Below are 24,485 nucleotides of genomic sequence, written 5' to 3' on the forward strand. Positions count from 1 at the left end.
AACGATGACATGAATAACATATAGCTGGCTGGGTTTCTCATGGCTGGGTATCTCATGATAAGCTGTTGACCACACTATTTACCAAGAGAGTTTTCATCTATATTTTTCATAGCTGTCTATTTACCACCACAAACCGATGCTGGCACAAAGACAGCACTCAACAAGCTGTATAAGGCCATAAGCAAACAAGAAAATGCTCATCCAGAGGTGGCACTCCTAGTGGCCGGGGACTTTAATGCAGGGAAACGTAAATCTGTTTTACCTAATTTCTACCAACATGTTACATGTGCAACCAGAGGAAAACAACTCTAGACCACCTTTACTCCACACACGTCTACAAAGCGCTCCCTCACCCTCCATTTGGCAAATCTGACTATAACTCTATCCTCCTGATTCCTGCTTACAAGCAAAAACTAAAGCAGGAAGTACCAGTGACTCGCTCAATAAGGAAGTGGTCAGATGATGCAGATGCTAAGCTACAGGACTGTTTTGCTTGCACAGACTAGAATATGTTCCGGGATTCTTCCGATGGCATTGAGGAGTACACCACGTCAGTCACTGACTTCATCAATAAGTGCATCTATGACATCGTCCCCACAGTGACCGTACGTACATATCCCAACCAGAAGCCATGGATTACAGCCAACATCCGCACTGAGCAAAAGGGTAAAGCTGCCGCTTTCAAGAAGCGGGGCTCTAACCCGGATGCTTATAAGAAATCCCGCTATGCCCTCAGACAAACCATCAAACAGGCAAAGCGTCAATACAAGACTAAGATTGAATCGTATTACACTGGCTCCGACGCTCGTTGGATGTGGCAGGGCTTGCAAACTATTACGGACTGCAAAGGGAAGCATAGCCGTGAGCTGGCCAGTGACACAAGCCTACCAGATGAGCTAAATAACTTCTATGCTTGCTTCGAAGCAAGCAACACTGAAGCATCCATGAGAGCATCAGCTGTTCCGGATGACTGTGTGATCACGCTCTCCGTGGCTGATGTGAGTAAGACCTTTAAACAGGTCAACATTCACAAGGCCGCAGGGCCTGACGGATTACCAGGACGTGTACTGACAAGTGTCTTCACTGACATTTTCAACCTGTCCTTGACCGAGTCTGTAATACCAACATGTTTCAAGCAGAACACCATAGTCCCTGTGCCCAAGAACACCAAGGGAACCTGCCTAAATGACTACTGACCCGTAGCACTCACGTCTGTAGCCAGGAAGTGCTTTGAAAGGCTGGTCATGGCTCACATCAACACCATCATCCCAGAAACCCTAGACCCACTCCAATTTGCATACCACCCCAACAGATCCACAGATGATGCAATTTCTATTGCACTCCACACTGCCCTTCCCACCTGGACAAAAGGAACACCTACGTGAGAATGCTATTCATTGACTACAGCTCAGCGTTCAACACCATAGTGCCCTTAAAGCTCATCACTAAGCTAAGGACCCTTGGACTAGACACCTCCCTTTGCAAATGGATCCTGGACATCCTGACGGGCTGCCCCCAGGTGGTAAGGGTAGGTAACAACACATCTGCCACTCTGATCCTCAAAATGGGGACCCTCAGGGGTGCGTGCTCAGTCCCCTCCTGTACTCCCTGTTCACTCATGACTGCATGGCCAAGCACGACTCCAAAACCATCATTAAGTTTGCCGACGACACAACAATGGTAGGCCTGATCACTGACAACGAAGAGACAGCCTATGGAGAGGAGGTCAGAGACCTGGCAGTGTGGTGTCAGGATAACATTCTCTCCCTCAATGTGATCAAGACAAAGGAGCTGATCGAGGACTACAGGAAAAGGCGGGCCGAACAGGCCCCTATTAACATCGACGGGGCTGTAGTGGAGCGGGTTGAGAGTTTCAAGTTCCTTGGTGTCCACATCACCAATGAACTATCATAGTCCAAACACACCAAGGCAGTCTTGAAGAGGACACGACAATGCCTATTCCCCCTCAGGAGACTGAAAAGATTTGGCATGTGTCCCCAGATCCTCAAAAAGTTCTACAGCTGCGCTATTCAGAGCATCCTGACCGGTTGCATCACAGCCTGGTATGGCAACTGCTCGGCCTCCGACCGCAAGGCACTACAGAGGGTAGTGCATACGGCAAAGTACATCACGGGGCCATGCTTCCTGCCATCCAGGACCACTATATCAGGCGGTGTCAGAGGAAGGCCCTAAAAATTGCCAAAGACTCCAACCACCCTAGTTATTGACTGTTCTCTCTGCTACCGCATGGCAAGCGGTACCGGAGTGCCAAGTCTAGGTCCAAAAGGGTTCTTACCAGCTTCTACCCCAATGCTATAAGACTCCTAAACAGCTAATCAAATGGCTACCTGGACTATTTGCATTGTCACCCCCCCCCCATTTTTACGTTGCCTCTACTCTCTGTTTATTATCCATGCACATACTCAGTCACTTTACATGTACCTATTACCTCAACTAACCTGTGCCCCCCGCACATTGACTCTGTACCAGTACCCCTGTATGTAGCCTCTCTACTGTTATTTTGTTGTTGCTCCTTAATTATTAGATATTTCTCAGTTATTTTTTAAATATTTTTTTTAAATAACTTGAGTTGATTTTAGTAAGTACTTTCTTGACACTTATTTTTCTTAAAACTGCATTGTTGGTTAAGGGCTTGTAAGTTGGCATTTCACTGTAAAATCTACACCTGTTGTATTTGGCGCATGTGACAAATACAATTTGATTTGTTTATCAGAAACCTAGAGTGCAGATACTGAACATTTATAGAACAGAATAGAATAACACTTCAGTCTCCCACATCTGAAGTCACTCATAAAATCTGCCCAATAACAGAGTGGCTAAAGCTAACTTGTTGTATTACTGTTATTGCTCTGTGAGTCTGAATAAACCCAGTCCACTGTTGCCTCCCTCTGATGACTCATAATGATACGGCACTTTGTAAAGGAGAATGGGAGAAGATATTTTCACAAGGGTAGCGCTGTTCACGAGAACCCAAGTCAGGTCTTTGCTGGCATAGAATGTTGAAGTAGAATGGGGGATCATCTGTTTCAGGGTGCATCCCAAATGTCACCCTACGCCTTTAGTGCACTACTTTTGACCAGGGCCCATAAGGCTGTGGTCAAAAGTAGTGCACTACACTGAGTGTACCACACATTAGGAACTCAACAGTTTCCCCTGTGAATCATGAATGGTCCACCACCCAATGGACATCCAGCCAACTTGACACAACTGTGGGAAGCATTGGAGTCAACGTGGGCCAGCATGCCTGTGGAACGCTTTCGACACCTTGTAGTCCATGTCCTGACAAATTGAGGCTGTTCTGAGGGCAAAACAGGGTGCAGCTCAATATTAGGAAAGTGTTCTTAATGTTTTGTTACACTCGGTGTATATAGGGAATAGGATTGGCATTTGGGACACAGACGTTGGGTGCACTTTAGGTCATGCACTGTTACAGCTGGTTGGACTAATCTAGAGTGTTGATGAGGTTGGAGGCAGATGAAGGCCCCATCCCTCTTGCTATTGGATGGCTGCCAAGGACTCTGACCTGCTTCAAGGGGAGAGTCAGGGTTTGACTCATCTGGCCTGGAGATGCTTAAGGACCGAGAGAGGAGGTGTCGAGCTGTGATTAATAAGGCATGGTGACATGAATCCGGTTGACTGGTGGTTCCATTCTCGGAACCATCAGTCAGAATGACAAATCTCTGTAGAGATGCTGATTGAATCCATCTCCCGAACCCCCAAAGTCCCCAAATCACTTATTTTCAATTTAGGATGAAATCAACAGAGAGCAAAATAATCCATCAATATCTACTGTAGGAAGAGCACTGGAGAGGTATAGCAAGATGCAGTCTGAACTGAAATGTTCATTTTCAGTTTGCAATTGAGGGTAGGAAACAGATACTGACAACATATCCACTTGTTACTCATTTGTGAAGTGCGCAAACAAACATATGAGAAGAGGAGACTCAGTGGTACAAGATAGTCAAGCATCCAGCATTTAAGGATGCTGTACTTTGCTGCAGGGAACTTTACACATGGTTTCCTCTAATAGTGTGATGTGGTGTTTGTCTAGACTCAACAAAGTTATGAGAACTCTGCTCTGAAGACATGTCTAATTATGAGTAATTACTGAAGAATAACACAAACATTACCATCAACAACACAATAAGTACTAGTAGTAAAAGATGGCGCCGAAGAACATGGCTGACATTTTACATTCTCCCAACCAATTGTGCAATTTATTTAATTTTTTTGCGTTTTGTGTAACTTATTTTTTTTCTTATTGTGTTCATAATGTTGCTGCTACCGTCTCTTATGACCGAAAATAACTTCTGGACATTCTGGACAAAAGCGATTACTCAACGTGGACTGGAAGAAGCTTTTTCCTGTAACGAGTCTGACGAGAAGGACATCCTGCTTTCACTGGAACAGGCCCAGATCCACGCCTTTCGCGTGAAGAAAAAACGCCAGAAAAGGGGACGCAGATCGGGGATCCATCTGAGAATCCGGAGGCGAGCGAGTAAACTCCCAATGCCTTCCATTCTCCTTGCTGACGTACATACTATTAAGATTATCCTACCAACGTGACATTAAAAACTGTAACATCTTATGTTTCACCGAGACGTGGCTGAACGAAGAAACGGACAATATAGAGCTGGCGGGAATTTCCATGCACCGGCAGAACAGAGACGCTACCTCTGGTAAGACGAGGGGTGGGGGTGTGTGTCTTTCTGTCAATAACAGCTGGTGTGCGATGTCTAATATTAAAGAAATCTCGAGGTATTGCTCGCCTGAGGTAGAGTACCTTATGATAAGCTGTCGACCACACTATCAACCAAGAGACTTCTCATCCGTATTATTCATGGCCGTCTATTTACCACCACAAAGCGAAGCTGGCACTAAGACCGCTCTCAACCAATTCTTTAAGGCCATAAGCAAAGAAGAAAAGGCTCACCCAGAAGCGGCGCTCCTAGTGGCCGGGGACTTTAATGCAGGAAAACTTAAATCAGTTTTACCAAATTTTTACCAGCATGTGCAACCAGGGAAAATAAAATCCTAGACCACCTTTACTCCACATACAGAGATGCATACAAAGCTCTCCTCCACCCTCCATTTGGCAAATCTGACCACAATTCTATCCTCCTGATTCCTGCTTACAAGCAAAAACTAAAGCAGGAAGTACCAGTGACTTGCTCAATACGGAAGTGGTCAGATGACGCGGATGCGACACTACAGGACTGTTTTGCTAGCGCAGACTGGAATATGTTCCGGGATTCATCCAATGGCATTGAGGAACACACCACCTCAGTCATCAGCTACATATCCAAACCAGAAGCCATGGATTATAGGCAACATCCGCATCGAGCTAAAGGCTAGAGCTGCTTTCAAGGAGCGGAAAACTAATCCGGACGCTTATAAGAAATCCCGCTATGCCCTCAGACAAACCATCAAACTGGCAAAGTGTCAATACAGGATTAAGATTGAATTCTACTACCCCGGCTCTGACGCTCGTCGGATGTGGCAGGGCTTGAAAACTATTACCGGACTACAAAGGGAAACCCAGACGCGTGCTGCCCAGTGACGCGAGCCTACCAGACCAGCTAAATGCCTTTTTATGCTCGCTTCAAAGCAAGCAACACTGAAGCATGCACAAGAGCACCAGCTGTTCTGGATGACTGTGTGATAACGCTCTCGGTAGCCGATGTGAACAAAACCTTTAAACAGGTCAACATTCATAAAGCCGCTGGGCCAGGTGGATTACCAGAACGCGTACTCAAAGCATGCGCGGACCAACTGGCAAGTGTCTTCACTGAGATTTTCAACCTCTCCCTGACCGAGTCTGTAATACCTACATGTTTCAAGCAGACCACCATAGTCCCTGTGCCCAAGGAAGCGAAGGTCACCTGCCTAAATGATTACCGCCCCGTGGCACTCACGTCGGTAGCCATGAAGTGCTTTGAAAGGCTGGTCATGGCTCACATCAACAGCATCCGCCCGGACACCCTAGACCAACTCCAATTTGCATACCGCCCCGACAGATCCACAGATGACGCAATCTCAATCGCACTCCATACCTCCCTTTCTCACCTGGACAAAAGGACACCTATGTGAGAATGCTGTTCATCGACTACAGCTCAGCGTTCAACACCACATTGCCCACAAAGCTCATCACTAAGCTAAGGACTCTGGGACTGAACACCTCCCTCTGAAACTGGATCCTGGACTTCCTGAAGGGCCGCCCCCAGGTGGTAAGAGTAGGCAATGACACATCTGCCACGCTGACCCTTAACACTGGGGCCCCTCAAGGGTGTGTACTTAGTCCCCTCCTGTATTCCCTGTTCACCCACGACTACGTGGCCAAACACGACTCCAACACTATCATTAAGTTTGCTGATGACACAACAGTGGTAGGTCTGATCACCGACAATAGAGAGGAGGTCAGAGAACTGGCAGTGTGGTGCCAGGACAACAACCTCTCCCTCAATGTGAGAAAGACAAAGGAGCTGATCGTGGACTACAGGAAAAGGCTGAACAGGCCCCCATTAACATCGACGGGGCTGTAGTGGAGCAGGTCGAGAGTTTCAAGTTCCTTGGTGTCCACATCACCAACGAACTAGCATGGTCCAAACATACCAAGACAGTTGTGAAGAGGGCACGACAAAACCTTTTCCCCCTCAGGAGACTGAAAAGATTTGTCATGGGTCCCCAGATCCTCAAAAGGTTCTACATCTGCACCATCGAGAGCATCCTGACCGGTTGCATCACCGCCTGGTATGGTAACTGCTCGGCATCTGACCGTAAGGCGCTACAGAGGGTAGTGCGAACGGCCCAGTACATCACTGGGGCCAAGCTTTCTGCCATCCAGGACCTATATAATAGGCAGTGTCAGAGGACAGCCCATAAAATTGTCAGAAACTCCAGTCCCCCAAGTTATAGAATTTTTTTCTCTGCTAGCGCACAGCAAGCGGTACTGGAGCGCCAAGTCTAGGACCAAAAGGCTCCTCAACAGCTTCTACCCCCAAACCATGAGACTGCTGAACAATTCATAAAAATCGCCCCGGGCAATTTCCATTGACACCCCCCCGTAAACTAGTGCTGCTTGCTGTTTGTTTGTTACCTATGCATAGTCACTTCACCCCCACCTACATGTACAGATTACCTCAATTAGCCTGTACCACTGCACACTGACTCGGTACCAGTGCCCCCTGTATATAGCCTCGGTATTGTTATTCTTATTGTGTTACTTTTTATTATTACTTTTTATTTTAGCCTACTTGGTAAATATTTTCTTCTTCTCGAACTGCATTGTTGGTTAAGGGCTTGTAAGTAAGCATTTTACGGTAAAGTCTACACTTGTTGTATTCGGCGCATGTAGCAAATAAAGTTTGATTTGATTAGTAAGACAACAGCAAGAAGTACAGGTGTAGTTTACAACTGTCATTGCAGTAGTATTTGTAGTTAAGTTAGGCAGGGTGGCCCTCTGTTTCTGCTCTCTTGCCAACTGCTTATGGAATTGCATTTGGCTCGACGATGATAGCAATGGAGTTGACAAAAGCACAAACAGATCTGGGACCAGGCTAATAATAATATAATAGGCTGTAGTAACAATACTTCAATACTCCAATGCTGTAGCACAGTACCAGTGGTTAGTAATACAGTAGTAGCAGTAGCCTTAGTAACAGGCTTATTTGGGTCCCATGTCATTTGCCTGACAGTATAACTTGTACCCACATTAGTTCCAGCTGTGCAGAGTACTTAGCAGTATCCCTGGACAGATGTAATGAGCTGAGGGATAATAGTTTCTGCCTCAATAAATACCCAGCAATAAGAGTATGTTATTTGCTGCTCTGCTGCATCAAAGTTGGAATCGAGAGACAGCATCAATCTCCAGGCCATCAGACTGTTAAATAGCCATAACTAGCCGGCTACCACCCGGTTACTGCCCTATATACTTAGACATGGAATCACTGGTCACTTTAATAATGGAGCACTAGTCACTTTAATAATGTTTACATACTGATTTACTCATTTCATATGTATATACTGTATTATATTCTAATGTATTTTAGTCAATGCCACTCCGACATTGCACGTCCTAATATTAATATATTTCTTAATTCCATTATTTTACTTTTAGATTTGTGTGTATTGTTGTGAATTGTTAGATACTACTGCACTGTTGGAGCTGGGAACACAAGCATTTCACTACACCTGCAATAGCATCTGCTAAATATGTGTATGTGACCAATAAAACGTGATTTGATTTGCTCTGACATCATGCTCTACTTCTCCTCAATTCTCTTTCTCTTAGTCCCTCCTTCCTTTTCCACATGACACTTATGGTGTCACTTGCGGCTGTGTTCCATTCCTCTGTATCATATCATGTTCACCACAGCCTGTTGTTTTTCTTTTAGAAGGTGAGCCCCGGCACACTCTCTTGATCGCTCTTTTTTGCCCCCTCTCTCTCCACTGTTCTCTTTTAGAGGCAGAAGGGGTCATACCTTTTCCATTCTGCATCAGACCGTATCTAGACCTAACGTAAGAAACACACCTGTGCACTTACTGGGCGTCCTGTAGTCTACTAATACCACGTGTTCACTAGCAAGCAGTGCTGCGCGGTGAAACACTGCTTCCCATTCAGTTTCAATGGAAGGAAAGAGGTGAGAAGCGGAGAGGGCGGGGGACCTTTGGGCGGCGCGAAGATGGCGTGGGAGACAGTGAAAAAGTTAAACTTTTCTCAACTTTATGCAAATCACCAGTAGCGACAGGTTACCATTATGAATTTGACACTATACGACCCAAGGCTGGAGACTTTCTTCAGCAAAAATGGCTGACAAAAATACTAGGATGAAAGCAAATGTAAGTGATTATAACATCATAGCGAGTCATGCAAAAAATATACAGTTGAGAGTAGAGGTCGACCGCTTATGATTTTTCAATGCCGATACCGATACCGATTTATTGGAGGACAAAAAAAGCCGATACCGATTAATCGGACGATTTATTTAAAAAAATATATATAATAATAATATATATACTGTATATATATATCATACACAAATACACATTTTTGTAATAATGACAATTGCAACAATACTTAATATAATATATAAATACAAACACAATACTTAATATAATACATAAATACACACACACGCACACAACAAGCACAGAATACAATTTTTTAAATAAAAGACCCCAAAACAAAAAAGATCACATGCAAATTAGATGAAATACAGAATGCATTTGAATCGTATTACACAAATCTGTACAAGCAACCAGAGAAGGCAGATGCACAGACAATAGAGCACTTTTTGATCTCACTTGATCTCCCCTCAATTGGGACAGAGCAAAATGATAGACTAACTTTAGAAATATCCACCGAAGAAATGAATAAAGCAATATCTCAACAAAAAGTCAACAAGTCTCCAGGCACTGATGGCTTCCCTTCAGAATGGTTCAAGACCTTCAGAGAACAATTAGCACCTCTACTTAAGGCCTGTTTTAACTGGACTCTGAGGGAGGGGGGTCTCCCACCGTCATGGAGAGAGGCCATCATATCTGTAATCCCAAAAGAGGGTAAAGATAAGAAAGAATGCAGTTCATATAGACCTATCGCAATTCTTAACACAGATTATAAACTATATGCATCAATAATAGCCAAAAGAATGGGGAACATAATCCCAGAATTGATTGACGGAGATCAAACTGGTTTCATACAAAATAGGCAGACACAGGACAATATAAGGAGAACACTACATGTCATGGACCACATTACTCAGAATAAGACAAGTGCAATATTAATCAGTCTAGGTGCAGAAAAAGCATTTGATTCAGTGGGATGGGATTACCTATTCCAAGTTATGGAAAGATTTGGTTTCAACAAAGAAGTGATACAGTGCATCAAAACACTGTATTCATGTCCGACCGCTAGAATAAAGATAAATGGACATTTGACACGAACGATAAAATTAGAGCGAGGGGCAAGACAAGGCTGTGATCTTTCACCCACGCTCTTCTCCTTGTATCTCGAACCATTAGCACAGGCAATAAGACAGGACCCAACCTTAGAGGGAATAACAATAAGAGACAGTGAACATAAGATATGCATGTATGCTGATGACGTTCTGTTATTCCTTAAAGACCCAGGCTCAAGTGTACCTAGATTGATGGATGTTCTACAAACATTTGGAACATATTCAGGGTATGTGCTTAACGTACACAAGACCCAAGCCCTGGTATATAATTATACCCCACAGGAAGAGCTGAAGAGTAGGTATAACTTCACCTGGACCTCTTCATCCATTAAATATCTTGGAGTATACCTACCAAAAGATACACCCAAACTTTATTGCATGAATTACGATCACATCAACAAGAAAATATATGATGACCTAGACAGGTGGAACTCACTTCCCTTAGATCTTAGTAGTAGAATTGAAACAATCAAAATGAACATCCTGCCGAGGTTATTGTATTTGTTCCAATCACTGCCCATAGAAATCCCACCTAAACAGTTTAGGGAATCGGATAAACGGATATCAAGGTTTATCTGGAACAGTAAGAGACCAAGAACTAGATATACAACATTACAATTACCAAAAAACTGTGGGGGTATGGCCTTACCAAACCTAAAAGATTATTATGTGTCAGCCCAATTGAGACCCCTGGTTTGTTGGTGCAATTCAGAATACGAATCCAAATGGAAAGACATCGAGACTACTTTGACAGAGATACCCATACAGTCAGTTTTGGGAAATAAGGACATGGTAAAAGAAATATACAATAGACAAAATCAGTCGATTAATTTCTCTCTGAAGACATGGTTTAGGGTAGTTAAGCAAAATAATTTAGACAGAGAGATCAAACTGCTGAGTTGGCCCGCATACGACCCCAGCTTCATCCCTGCAACTCAGGAGAGCAGATTTAAACAATGGACGCAGAAAGGCATCACATCATTCAGTACAATTATAAGGAATGGGGACCTAGATAACTTCCAGGACTTAAGTAAAAAACATGGCTTGGATAAACAAGATTTTTACAGATACCTATAAGTCCGACACTATTTCTTAAGGGAGATAAAAGTGACTGACCCTCGAGCACCTCCAAAATTAATCCAAGTATTCACTAACGCATACAACTTGGGGAGTAACAAATCTCTACTTGGGTATTCAATCCTCAAAGAAACATTCTACAAACTATATTAAAAAGAAATGGGAGGAGGAACTTAACATTGAAATAACTGATGAAACATGGTTGAACATATTAGAGACTCAACAAAGCTCCACCAACTCAAGATCATGGAGAGAATTCTGCTGGAAGAATGTTATACGTTTCTTCATAACACCTAAACTGAAATCAAAACAGACTGGCTCACCACACCCTTGTTGGAGAGAATGCGGTCTATTGAGGGCGGACCACTCTCATATCTTTTGGTCCTGCCCCGCAATCGAAACTTACTGGGGAGAAATAAGATCTAACATTGGAAAAATAATGGGATTTGACATAGAACAAACATTCATTTCTTTGTACTTGGGTGAAATACCTGATAACTTACACAATAGAGAAAAGTACCTCTTGAAGGTCCTACTGGCAGCCAGTAAAAAGGCTATCACTAGGAAATGGCTACAAAAAGACCCTCCCACAGTGACACAATGGATAGACATTGTAGAAGAAATACACCACATGGAGCGTATGACCTTCGCTTTAAGAACTCAACAGGAGAGAGGTCAGGATTACTGGGAAAAATGGGTTTTGTACTTGGAAAAGGTCTAATTCAAAGATGCCGATAACTAATATGATGATATGATGATGAAGGTATGACGTGCACTGTAACTGCCAGATCTTTTTTGTTATTTTATTTTACTTTATTTGTACTTTCTTTGTGTTCCTACAATAAAAACAAAGTATAAAAAAAGAAAGAAATAAAAAAGCGCTGTCTCATGCGTTCTTGGAGGAAGTTGTTGATCCTGATTGCCAGCATTATAAGGGACTCGCGGTCCTCTCCCAGTTCATCCTTTATGGAGTTACACAAACCCTGGTGGAAAGCGGCGAGAGTGCGGAACTCAATGGCGAAGTCAGCCACTGGTCTGGCCCCTTGGCGGATATTGAACAGTCGGCTGGCCACTTCTCGTCCGCCGCCTGGGTGGTCGAAGACTCGTCGCAGCTTGTCAGTGAAGGCTAATAATGAGCTGCAGGATGGTGGCTACTGTTCCCACACCGCCGTTGCCCGCGCCAGGGCCTTGCCCAAGGGTAGAGAGATGATGTAGGCGATCATGGCCCGATCGGTTTGGAATGAGGACTGTAGCTCGAACACCAGAGAACACGAAGTAAGGAACCCCTTGCAACCTCCCAGGTGGCTGTCATACCGCTTGGGGGCTGGGATCTTGGGTTCCTGGTGCAGGTTCCCTGGAGGAACTACGGAGACACCTGTAGCACTGGGCGATGAGACTTGGGCATTTACTCCTCCTGGCTTGAGGTTGGACTGTGGTTGTAGGGAGTCTGTAAGTGCCCAGAGGATCTTTGATATTTGGGAGAGTTGTTCTTGCTGCTTGGTGGGTTACAACATTCTTGATCTGGGTGATCTCTGCTGGGTCCATGTTAAGGCAAAAGCTTACTGTGACGTGATGAGGTTGGACCCAGGCGCAGAGAAGAGACCAGACGAGGAATCAGTGGTTAAGGTTAAACACTTTACTGAGAAACCGTTGCCGCAGGATCACAGTACACTAGACTAACAACAACCATTAAGTCTGGAAACCTCACTCAGGAAACGACCACACACACAGTAACCAATTCAAGCTCCTGCAAAGGACAAAAGAAAAGACTCCTTTTTTTACGGAAATCCTAATGAGTAAATAGGACACACCTGAGTGGCGTTAATATCTCTAGTACGATCTCTGCCGCCCTTTGGTGACAGGTGGAACCATGACAATTACTCTTTACCCTTCTATTAACCAGACCTTCATACAAACTTGTTATGCTGTATTCTTGACGCACAATCAAACGTGCTGCTATATGCTACCAAATGCTGCCAGCACACCCACAAGCGAGCCACTCTGGGTAGCCTAAGCGGCACGCTGCAATTTACCATGTGCTAGTGAACACGACCCGTAACAAATCAATTGTCCCAGTTGCAACGCATTTAGTACATGTCCCAGTTGCAAAATTCCCTGGAGGATCCCAGGAGCGTTTGTCCTCCTTGGAGTACAAAGTAGAATATTCAAACTATGCAAGAGGAGGGAGAGCTGATTTCAGCTGAACACCAAGACATCAGAGAGTAACCAGAGATCTGAAGAGAGCTGATGGTGGTGGAACTAAAGAAAACATCTCAGGGAGACCTGCCACCAGGTACCTGGGTATTTGTTAACGGTGACACTTCTGGAAGAGAGGATCACATCAGTGTCCTGTCAGGACGATGGGACCAGGAGGCTTGGGAGGGATGCAGGTTTGGTGCTGGGCTGAGGTCGGGGAGCCTTGTTGCTGCCTGTCCCGTGGCATGATGTCTATGACAATGTTTGCTGGTGTGAGGGGTTCCTTTGAGGGGAACGAGGGGAAATGACTGCCTACTCTGGGTTTGAAGCTGTTGAACAAGTTTCTTTGCTTTACTTTTCGTCCTGCTGGTTCTCCCACACCTGGCCTATTGGACGGAAATAGTCCGTGACTCTCAGAAAGGGCAGATAGGTGAAGGGAGGTGGGGAGGAGGTTAGAGAGAGGGAGTTTGTGGCAGGTTGGGAGGCTGTGAAATGAGGGAGACAGGGTAAGCCCTATGGTTTAGGCTAGGGGGACACGAGTGAAAATATAAATGATCAAATATCAGTATATTAACATGTCAATGTTTTATGAAAATCCTGTGGAATTAGCTTTTTCTCACAACTGATAATTAACATGGAAATCACTTTGGTGACCGAAAAAGTTGCCCATATTCCAGTAAATCACACTCCCAGTCATGAAAGGATACGTCATAGCCCAGATACAGGAATAGAAACATGAATAAAAAATGGTCTTACTTCTCAACTGGGTTGTCGATAGCAAGAGCCTTAGTGCTGCTGTTATGTTCATTACTGTGGGTGGGGAAAGTTTGATGTTCTCTGTTCAAGCTAAAATGTAATTAATTTGCTAGCTAGCTATTTGCTGCCTGTTCCGGATGTGCTGTAATTTCTCATTCCGACTGATACGTAATGAGCAGGAGAAATATCTAATGATAATGTAAGTTAATCATGTTTGCGTGTTTCTGGCTTTCAGAGTCTTTGCATGTGTACGCTATGTGTGAAGCAGTCTGTCGGCCTACAGTGGATTAATAGACTTTAAAGGAATGATTGAAATCACTTTCTATCATGGAGAATAATTCACTTGGCAGTTAGGTACTTGACGGATTTACAGTTCTGTAATAGACAGTGGAATCATTAGTTTTGGCCAGCAGTTTCCCAGACAGGGCCAACCATCAGATATACTTGAGTGAGTTCTGATTGGGTGTTGATGGGTGATTGAGAGGCCGGAGAGAGTTTGGTGAGAGGAACAACAGAACAGCAGGGGCTTGATTGGAATTATTAAGTACTTTCTGACTGTCTCATTGTTAAATTTTTCCCAGACAGGAATGCACTGTACTGTACACTGTGTTGTGTTTTGGACAGGCGAGTACTATGTGATGTTCTATACCTGCTTTTGACAGTGTCACGTTCGTCATAGTAATCGGACCAAGGCGCAGCGTGCGTAGAGTTCCACATCTTTTAATAAACAGAAACTCACCAAACAAAACAACAAAAGTACAAACGAAACATGAAGCTACTGGTGTGCACATAGGCAACTAACTGTAGACAAGATCCAACCAACACAATGGGGAAAATGGCTACCTAAATATGATCCCCAATCAGAGACAACGATAAACAGTCTCTGATTGGGAAGCATACCAGGCCAACATAAACCATTAATCACCTAGATGACCCACCCTAGTCACTATCACACCCCAACCAACATAGATTATAAACAGCTCTCTATGGTCAGGGCGTGACAGACATCACACAAGGAGACGAGCCACAAATCATAGGGCTAATGCCGGTCACGTGATTCAAGATGCTTTAGCTGAAGATACAATAACAAAAAAAATGTGAAAGTAAGAACACATGAAGTAGCAGAGGATGTATGGCATATCTTCGTCATTAATTTCCATTCATATTTTGGTGCAAGGAGGAGGTTTGATATTTATAAGAAGCTGTCAACTTGTGTGTACAGTTCTTAGATTTCGTCTGTCATATTCTCTTTGGGCCTAAAGGCTGGAGCCACCTGCTCCTCTTCACCAGTCACTGGTTACACACTGACTAGGGCCCTCACTGTCACGCCTGCTCCCGCTCTTCCCCCCTGGCGCTCGAGGGTGCCAGGTTGCCCTGCATTACACACACCTCTTTCCCTCGTCACGTGCATCAGCGATCATTTGGACTCACCTGGACTCAATCACCTGTGTTATTTCCTTCCCTATATCTGTCTGTTCCCCAGCTCTATTCCCCGCTTCCTCATTAATGTTCGTATGTCATTTTGTTACCTGTTTCTGACGCTGGTCCTGTCCGGTTCCATGTCTGTGCTATATTAAATGTTCCACTCCCCGTACCTGCTTCTCATCTCCAGCGTCGGTTCTTACACTCACAGGTCGGACACTCTCTCATCTTGATTTCAATATGTAACAAGAGTGATTTATAAACCATACTACACAAGAAACTGACTTTTCCCAGTCCCACATACACAACATGCTATATTCCTACTCAAACACATTCAGGAAGTTTAGTCTAAAATGGCCATAATCAATCATATGAAAATTAGATCCTACCAGACCATGACCAAATTGTTGGAATTTAGTTTTCATACAGTTTTTCATGAGCTCCATTACCGTTTCAAGCACTATAATGAACAAGTGGTTTGTGATTGTGTTGAAGCCTAATGGCTACTGTCAATCATCTACTGTTTATGTATGGGGGCTCCCATCCTATTCGTATGACATAAATCTCATGTGGGCCTTAAGTAAAAAAAAAAAAAAAAAAAAAAAAAAGATAAAATTGTCCAAAATGAAACAAATAATGACATTCACACCCTGTTTAGAGGACAGGTTCCTCTCTTGGTCATCAAATTCGACAGAATTTCACCTTTCGATCTTCAGTTTCATTACACATCTCCTCTCTCTCCTTCCCAAGGTCCTCTCACTAGGTGCAGATGTCCTACCAGAGTACAAGCTCCAGACCCCCCGCATCCATAAATGGACCATCCTGCACTACAGCCCCTTCAAGGCAGTGTGGGACTGGGTCATCCTGCTCCTGGTCATCTACACAGCCATCTTCACACCCTACTCCGCGACCTTTCTCCTCAGTGACCAGGAGGAGGCAGCCATGCAGACCTGTGGTTACTGCTCTCCACTGAACGTGGTGGACCTCATCGTGGACATCATGTTCATCGTTGACATCGTCATCAACTTCAGGACGACATACGTCAACACCAACGACGAGGTGGTCAGCCAGTCGCAGCGGATTGCCGTGCACTACTTCAAAGGCTGGTTCCTCATAGACATGGTGGCGGCTATCCCCTTTGACCTGCTCATATACCGCTCTGGAGAAGAGGTGAGGAGACCTGGGTGGAGTGGTTTTTAATGCCCTAATAGTATCATTGTTGTACCTAAGTGCTGCTACGAGCGTCTGTTTTAAGAGCCTGTGCAAGATTTTCCTGTAAAAAATATTTCTTTCTTCTTTCCTAAGTAAACTGACACAGTGATTATAATCTAAAGAGCTTGGTTGTATGGCTGGGTGTTCTGCATGTGTGAATGACCTGTGTTGGACATATTTCTTACCTGTACCCTTTAAGACAACAACCCTGATTGGCCTGTTGAAGACTGCTCGGCTTCTGCGATTGGTGCGCGTAGCTCGGAAGCTGGACAGATACTCTGAGTACGGAGCGGCCGTCCTCTTCCTCCTCATGTGCACCTTTGCCCTCATCGCTCATTGGCTGGCCTGCATCTGGTACGCAATTGGTAACGTGGAGCGTGCAGGAGCAGCCCGGATTGGCTGGTTGGACTCTCTGGGGGACCAGCTCGGAAAGCCCTACAATCAGACTATACCAGGGTCAGGTCCCTCCATCAGGGACAAATATGTCACAGCACTCTACTTTACCTTCAGTAGTCTGACCAGCGTGGGCTTCGGGAACGTCTCACCTAATACCAACTCTGAGAAGATCTTCTCTATCTGTGTAATGCTCATTGGCTGTAAGTCCCAATTATAAACCCTCAATACACAAATAAATATTGCTTAATACACAGGTTATGTTACTGTTAACACATGACATGGATGGGGAATGTAAGTATTATGTGTATTGGACGTATTGGACAGCCACATCTCGTGTCCACTGTCCAAGGCAATTCTTCCCCAGGGAAGATTATGTTCATTTTATTGTATCTTATTTAATAATATAAAACACTACATTTTGATTACAGGCACAAAATCTTCATGTTTTTCTAGCATTATAATTTTACATGCTTATTTTTGGGGGAGTACATGCTTATTTTTGGCCTCAGTCCCCTCTATTCTCTCTGTGTGTCTACAGCTCTCATGTATGCCAGCATTTTTGGTAACGTGTCAGCCATCATCCAGCGGCTGTACTCCGGCACGGCTCGCTACCACACCCAGATGCTGCGGGTTCGAGAGTTCATCCGCTTCCACCAGATCCCCAACCCACTGAGGCAGCGGCTGGAGGAGTACTTCCAACATGCCTGGTCCTACACTAACGGCATTGATATGAATGCTGTGAGTCATAAACACACTTGTGCGAACACACATGCACACACACACCGCTACTTGTTTTGGTCATGTAAGTGTGGCGAAATGGACACATTTAAGTAGTAAAAAGGCAACACACAGTGGTGGACACAAAGACAAACCAGCTGATGTGTCTCCGCTCCTCTATGTTGTCCAGGTGCTGAAGGGCTTCCCAGAGTGCTTACAGGCTGATATCTGCCTGCACCTCAACCGCACCCTGCTGCAGAACTGTAAGGCCTTCAAAGGCTCCACTAAGGGCTGCCTGCGGGCCCTGGCCATGAGGTTTAAGACCACCCATGCCCCGCCAGGCGACACCCTGGTCCATGTCGGTGACGTCATCTCAGCCCTCTACTTCATTTCCCGTGGCTCCATAGAGATCCTGAGAGGGGATGTGGTGGTGGCCATCCTGGGTAGGATATCATCTAAACTGCATTTCCATATGGCACAATAAAGATTTACTTGACTTGGCTTGCAGTGGATTTCAACCTGTACTGTATATATATACTTGTACATATTGCTATTGTTATTTTACTACTGCTGTTTAATTATTTGTTACTTACATGATTTATTTTCAATTTTTTACTTAACACTTCTAAAAGCATTGTTGGTTAAGGGCATGTAAGTAAGCATTTCACTGTAAGGTCTACACCTGTTGTATTCGGCGCATGTGACAAATACATTTTTATTTGATTTGATATATTGTTGCAGAGGCTTTTAACAGTCTCTCTCATCTCCTCCACTCCTTGAGATATGCCCTTATAGCCCTCCACAATGTTTAGTCGAACAGCCTCACCTGGTGGTTGCTATGGGTTAGTCACAAGAATATGAGAGAGCACATTCACTCAGAAACCTTGTAAATCGCTATAAATGAACATAGAAAAAGTAAATTAGATATGAATTATTAACACATTGTCTCTGAATATCCACAATATCAGAAGCACATAATGTATCCATAGATATGCTATCATCAATGTATCTTCTCCTGTGCATCCAGTAAACAGTCTCTCCTTTCCCCCTGCAGGTAAGAATGACATCTTCGGAGAGCCCATTAACCTGTATGCCTGTCCAGGGAAGTCCAATGCAGACGTGAGGGCTCTGACCTACTGTGACCTCCATAAGATCCACAGGGAGGACATGCTGGAGGTGCTAGATATGTATCCCGAGTTCTCTGACTACTTCTGGGGTAACCTGGAGATCACGTTCAACCTCCGGGATGTGAGTTGGCTTTTTGTTACAGAATTTTGTTTCGAATGCCTTGCTAGAAACATGTCATTCAGGGGAATTTACTCTCTCTTATCTTAGAGTTTGATTGTTTGAATTTAAGTTATTTGACTACATAAATCATTCTATAACTTCTCACTTTAATATTTTTTTCAGGCTGCCACGGTAGCTGGTTCAATGAGCAGTGAGGACTCTGATCATTGTGGAGTCAGCTGTCGTATTCACAGACAAAAACGGTCCCTCAGTTGCAGCTCGGACAGAGGTGTGGTACCCTGTTAGTCAAGTACTCTGGGTAGCACACGGCTAGATTAGATCATTTTGTGTATTTCAGTTTGATTTTAGTAAACCCATTCAATTTGCATTAATCACACTTGCTTCAATTAGACAAGTCTGTTCTATCCACTCTATAGGTGCGTCCCAATGTGCACCCTATTCCCTGTATAGTGTATTACCCTATGGGCCCTGGTCAGAAGGACAAACCCTATTTCTGCATTCTATGCCTCTCCTCACAGAGGCAGAGGAAACCAATCCATCCCAGAGACATGTCCGCAGGGCCAGAGGCCAGAGCTCCAGAGCACAGGGAGATGGGCAGAACACAGAGTCTCAGGGCCTGATGAGCTCAGCCTATTCTCCTTTTTACTCCAGTGAAGATGAGGAGTCAGTGTTAACCAGCCCTGTACAACCAACTTCACTAGTAGGGATCCCCCATAGTCAGACCACCATCCTCAACATCAGTAGTGCGGTGGAGGATGAGATGAACCAGAAGACTGGCAATACCTGCAATCCTCTCTCAGGTAGACCATGTCTCCATCAGCACTATTTAAAAAAAAAAACTTTGTCTTTGTGTTAGATCTGAGTGGTGTTATTTTTCTCAATTTGTTGCACCACAATAATAGCAGAGCATGCTGCTATTCATGTCAGTGCTGTTACAGGCTTTGGTTTTTCCATGTAATATTTCAAGGTAGGACTTTAGAATGTGGGGCGCATCGATTGGTGTCACCTCGTTAGTCAGTCTGTATTACACGTGTGCTGGTTGGTCATCTCGTTAGAGGGATGCTATTTAAGAGTGGCTGGCCCAGTGCTCCAGTTGTCTTGCGAGACAACACATTTAGTTGGCACTACCTATTTGAGGTCTAGACAAACAATCCTTTATCTGATCTTCCCTGTTTTTGTTTTGCTCCACTTTTTGGTTTGTTTCCTGTCTTTAATTTGGGGGTGGGTTTTTATTTTGTTTGCCTCTTCTTGGGCAAATTTAGTGGCCGCTCATGGTGGGTGTCTTTTAGGTTCCAGTTGTTGTTGCTAGTCACCTTTCAGTGGACACCCCCATGAGTGTTTTTCAGAACCCCTCCTAGAACCTCACCTGTTTCATTTTGGTTGTTAAAGTGATTTTTCTTTGTTAGTTCCCTTTGTTGTGAGCGACTGAGTTTCTTGTGGGAACGTAACAGTATAGTATACTGTATGTTTCTGATAGATGCTATATGAGCTGGACTAGCTGTCTGTCTAACCTCCCTTGTTCTCCCCTGTATCAGGGGCTTTCTCAGGCGTCTCCAACATCTTCAGTTTCTGGGGGGAGAGCCGAGAACAGCAGCAGTATCAGGAGGTGACCTGCCACTGCCTGCCCTCCACTCCCCCTCCTCCCCCTCTCCACGCTGTCCTGAGCAACATCAGCCGACGGCAGCGCAGCGAGCTGGAGAACAGGCTGGAACTGCTGCAGAGACAGCTCAACAGGTCGGAGAATGTTCGGTCAATGTTGAGTGAACCCTTGGGTTGTGTATTCTTGGGTGTATCCCAAATGGCACACTACTCCATATATAGTTTACTACTTTTTACCAGGGCCCATAGTGCAGTGATTTGACCAAAGCCCTACAGTATGTAGGGAATAGGGTTCCATTTGGGTTGCAACCAATGACTTGCCGAACCTTTGGTGTTGGGAGGCTGTCTCCCTTTAACGGCGGGATAATGAGATGACCCAAATAACCATTTACTGTTGTGGCCTATGCTACTTTAGCTGTGGTTGTAGTCTGACTATTCTACTGTGATCACTCAGGATGGAGTCACGGATGTCCACAGACATCGGGGCCATAATGCAGCTGCTCCAGAGACAGATGGTGCTGGTGCCCCCGGCCTACAGCACAGTGTCCTCTCCCCCTGAACCGTCCCCCTCCCTCACCCTGAGGCCTGCAGAGAGGCTGGTGCAGCCGGTCTCACCGCTGGACTCGGAGACCCTGGCCTCCCTCTCACAGGTACTGTATGTATACCACATATTGCAACGGGGCACACCATCCAAGCAAAGGTGCTTCTTGACTGATGGACACATCTTCCAAATGTTTGTATTTATGCTGAACAAAAATATAAACGCAACATGTGTTGGTCCCTTGAGTTTCATGAGTTGAAATAAAAACTCCCAAATATTTTCCATATGCACAAAAAGCGTATTTCTCTCAAAGGGTGTATTTCTGTTTGTAATAAAGGCCTTTTGTGAGGAAAAACTTGTTCTAATTGGCTGGGCCTGGCCCCCCAGTGTGCGGGCCTGGCTGCCAAGTGGGTGGGCCTGGCTGCCAAGTGGGTGGGCCTAGCCCACCCATAGCTGCATCAATGCCCAGTCGTGTACTCCATAGATTTGGGCCTAATTTTATTTCAATTGACTGATTTACTTATGAACTGTAACTCAGTAAAATCTTTGAAATTGTTGCATTTATATTTTTTATCAGTGTAGATTTAACCTGGTTATTGATTTAGGGCAGTTGATTTACTGACAGTTGAGGTCGTGTCATCAGTGTGATAGCAGCACATTGGTTGGACAGAAAAATGTTTTCTTGTGAAAGCATTGGGTTAAAGACGCCAATACTGTAGCATTTGAATGTTGAGTGGAAATCCACTAAGCCCAAGGGATTGTCTGGTCTAACCTTTCTGGATGTAGGTGATCAGTTTGTTAGGACCATCATCACTAGTCTGGATCCATAGGAAACAACTGCTCAGTGTGTCTTGTCTAGCCTACTGTATATCAACCAATAATCCCACTTTGACGTTTACATGTTCACTCTGAGAAGTTATTCTGTAGTTGTGTACTGTAGATCTGATTCTTCTCACCTCTCTCTTGTTCTCTACCTCAGTTCTTGATCAAAACAGATTTTGACTACAGCCTTTCCAAGTCCTGTGAGTCTCTCCACAGTGCAGTGGAGCTGTGTCTTCTGGAGCCAACCCGAGTCCTGGAGCCAACCCCAGTCTTAGACCCTCTCCCCAAGATTCTGCCTCTTGGCAACAGCATCCACCCAGAGCATCGCGCCCTGGGCTTGTCCATCCATACAGATACTGAGCCCTTAAGCCTAGTCAACCATGGGAACTTCTCAGCGCCAGGGACAGGATTGGCCCAGTCAGACCCCTCAGAGGGCCGACGGAGGCTCTCGTTGCCAGGGAAATGCACAGCTCTGGACCTGGAGAGCCCCTGGACTACTGCACACAGATACAGCTCTGACCCTGGGAGTTAGGGGCCAAACAGTGTGTGTGTAACACTATCTCCCTGCTTCTGGACATGGAGTCATGAGAGGTACTCAAACAAAAACATATCCAAACTGTTTCCCTCTCTGCCCGTGAAATAAAATGTCCTGTGCATGGATACAATTATTTTCTGGTCATAGAAGTCCTCAAAGCATCACTTTTCACAGATTTATGCTACCATTTGCAGTATTGTATATGGAAACATATTTGTCCTTGTTAGTCAATATCTGTCTCTGCTGTATATGTCCTTGTTGTCACCGTGTATGGGTTAAGTGTTAGCTGACTAACAGAACTCTGTTCTGTCTCGTGGAGTTGTGATGGGAGAGCTGCTGCTAATTTTCATTAGTCTACTGATTTTGCTCTAACATCTGTCTGGCTCAATGGGTAACAGAAATGAATTCTGGCATCCATATCTAATTCTTAAATTACTGAACTGAATTAGCAAGCAATATGCAAACTGTAAAACATTTCTGTTCTGTTATCATTGTGTGGTATCCTCTCGCCTTTGTCTTTGAGTTAGTCTAGATGTTGAATGAGATGGCGTGCGCGCTGAACAACATAATATCCAATCCTAGGCCAGCAGAGGATCACAGAATTATGACCTAATCTACTGAATGTAGTAGTATCTGTCAGACCACAGCAATATTCCATGATGCAAGCGTGCCACCTGGGCCTCAATTCTCCTTCTCTCTGCAGAAGACAGACTACTCAGTTACTGTAACAAGCAACTCCAAGTGTAATGACAATGTTTACACATCATTGAAGAGCAGGACCTGTATGTGTTAGAACATTTTAGTTTAGGTTGTATCTCTTGTTTGATAAAAATATTTAGATTGAATGATTTCTTGGAAATATATTTAAAGAACATATCATTATGGATTATTGCTTAATTGTCATTCTGAATAGTACCATTAACCCTACCTATACTGTTATAGTGTGTTACTGTCCAGTTCTGGGAAATAGATTACTGCAGGAAAAGTAGCTTGTTATGTAGGGATATATTGTAAAAAATCTGAACTATTATTGTTTGGAGGTTTGGGTCAGGGTACAGTATTTATTGATTCAGTTGAATAGAGTTACTGTGTAGCTTGATGTATATTTGATAATGAACAGTTGGATACTACTCATGAATAAAAAGATGAACAATAAATGCATTGTTTTGTGTATGGTCATACCTTGAAACTATTCAAACATGGTCAATTGAACAGGCCAATGCACATGTCTTATTGCATGTTTGTTCACGTGCATTTTACTAAACATGAGTAATCTCACTTTTAGTGGGAAGATATGAATTCATGACATGTATATACTTCAAATAAAAGCACAATACTGATCTGGATCTTAGGCCTCTGCAAATCTACAATACCTCATAAAACGTCTGGTCACTATCATGTCCTGAGATTCCCTTTTGAAATTGCAGAGGTAAAATATATTTATCATTCCATTCCAGCTATTACAATGTCCCTGTCTTCATTTATCGCTGACCACCAGCCTCATTTGATGAAACGATTTATAGACAGGGATATTAAATCATAGTGCATGGATCATATAGTCCTAACCCTAAAACCAGTCAGAGGGTGACCAGCATAGGCCTATGAATAAACAGCAACAGTTTGCCTATAGATGAAAGGTCCTTTAGATTTGACTGGTCCAACACTGGGTTAATTTGTTTATCCCATGTGTAACTCTGTTGTTTGTGTCACACTGCTTTGCTTTATCTTGGCCAGGTCGCAGTTGTAAATGAGAACTTGTTCTCAACTGGCCTACCTGGTTAAATAAAGGTGAAATAAAAAAATCTGCTAGGGATTATATATTTACCAAATCAAATGAGACCGTAATCTCTTAATTTTATAGAAAGCACTACATTACAGGACAGCAAGTGAATCTGAATGGATGGCGGTAGTCATGGTCTTAGATCTAACACCTGGTTGGTCTGACTTTCTTTACCTCAACTGGGAGAGACAGGTTTTTATTAGTGTC

The 24,485-nt window shown here is 44.2% G+C and overlaps 1 protein-coding gene across 1 annotated transcript in view; it reads left to right on the plus strand.

Moving 5' to 3' along the window:
* Positions 1-23,659, plus strand: part of LOC111957009 (voltage-gated inwardly rectifying potassium channel KCNH2-like) — a 71,401-nt gene extending 47,742 nt beyond the window's left edge. The window contains exons 7-16 of the mRNA XM_070436685.1: positions 16,179-16,598; positions 16,840-17,236; positions 17,575-17,774; positions 17,944-18,196; positions 18,808-19,001; positions 19,164-19,269; positions 19,520-19,801; positions 20,537-20,735; positions 21,055-21,250; positions 22,121-23,659. Coding sequence (XP_070292786.1) covers positions 16,179-16,598; positions 16,840-17,236; positions 17,575-17,774; positions 17,944-18,196; positions 18,808-19,001; positions 19,164-19,269; positions 19,520-19,801; positions 20,537-20,735; positions 21,055-21,250; positions 22,121-22,495 — 2,622 coding nt within the window. The 3' untranslated portion in view covers positions 22,496-23,659. The remainder of the gene's footprint in view (positions 1-16,178; positions 16,599-16,839; positions 17,237-17,574; positions 17,775-17,943; positions 18,197-18,807; positions 19,002-19,163; positions 19,270-19,519; positions 19,802-20,536; positions 20,736-21,054; positions 21,251-22,120) is intronic.
* Positions 23,660-24,485: the final 826 nt, after the last annotated feature.

Source organism: Salvelinus sp. IW2-2015, linkage group LG32 (assembly GCF_002910315.2).
Source record: "Salvelinus sp. IW2-2015 linkage group LG32, ASM291031v2, whole genome shotgun sequence".
NCBI lineage: Eukaryota > Metazoa > Chordata > Actinopteri > Salmoniformes > Salmonidae > Salvelinus > Salvelinus sp. IW2-2015.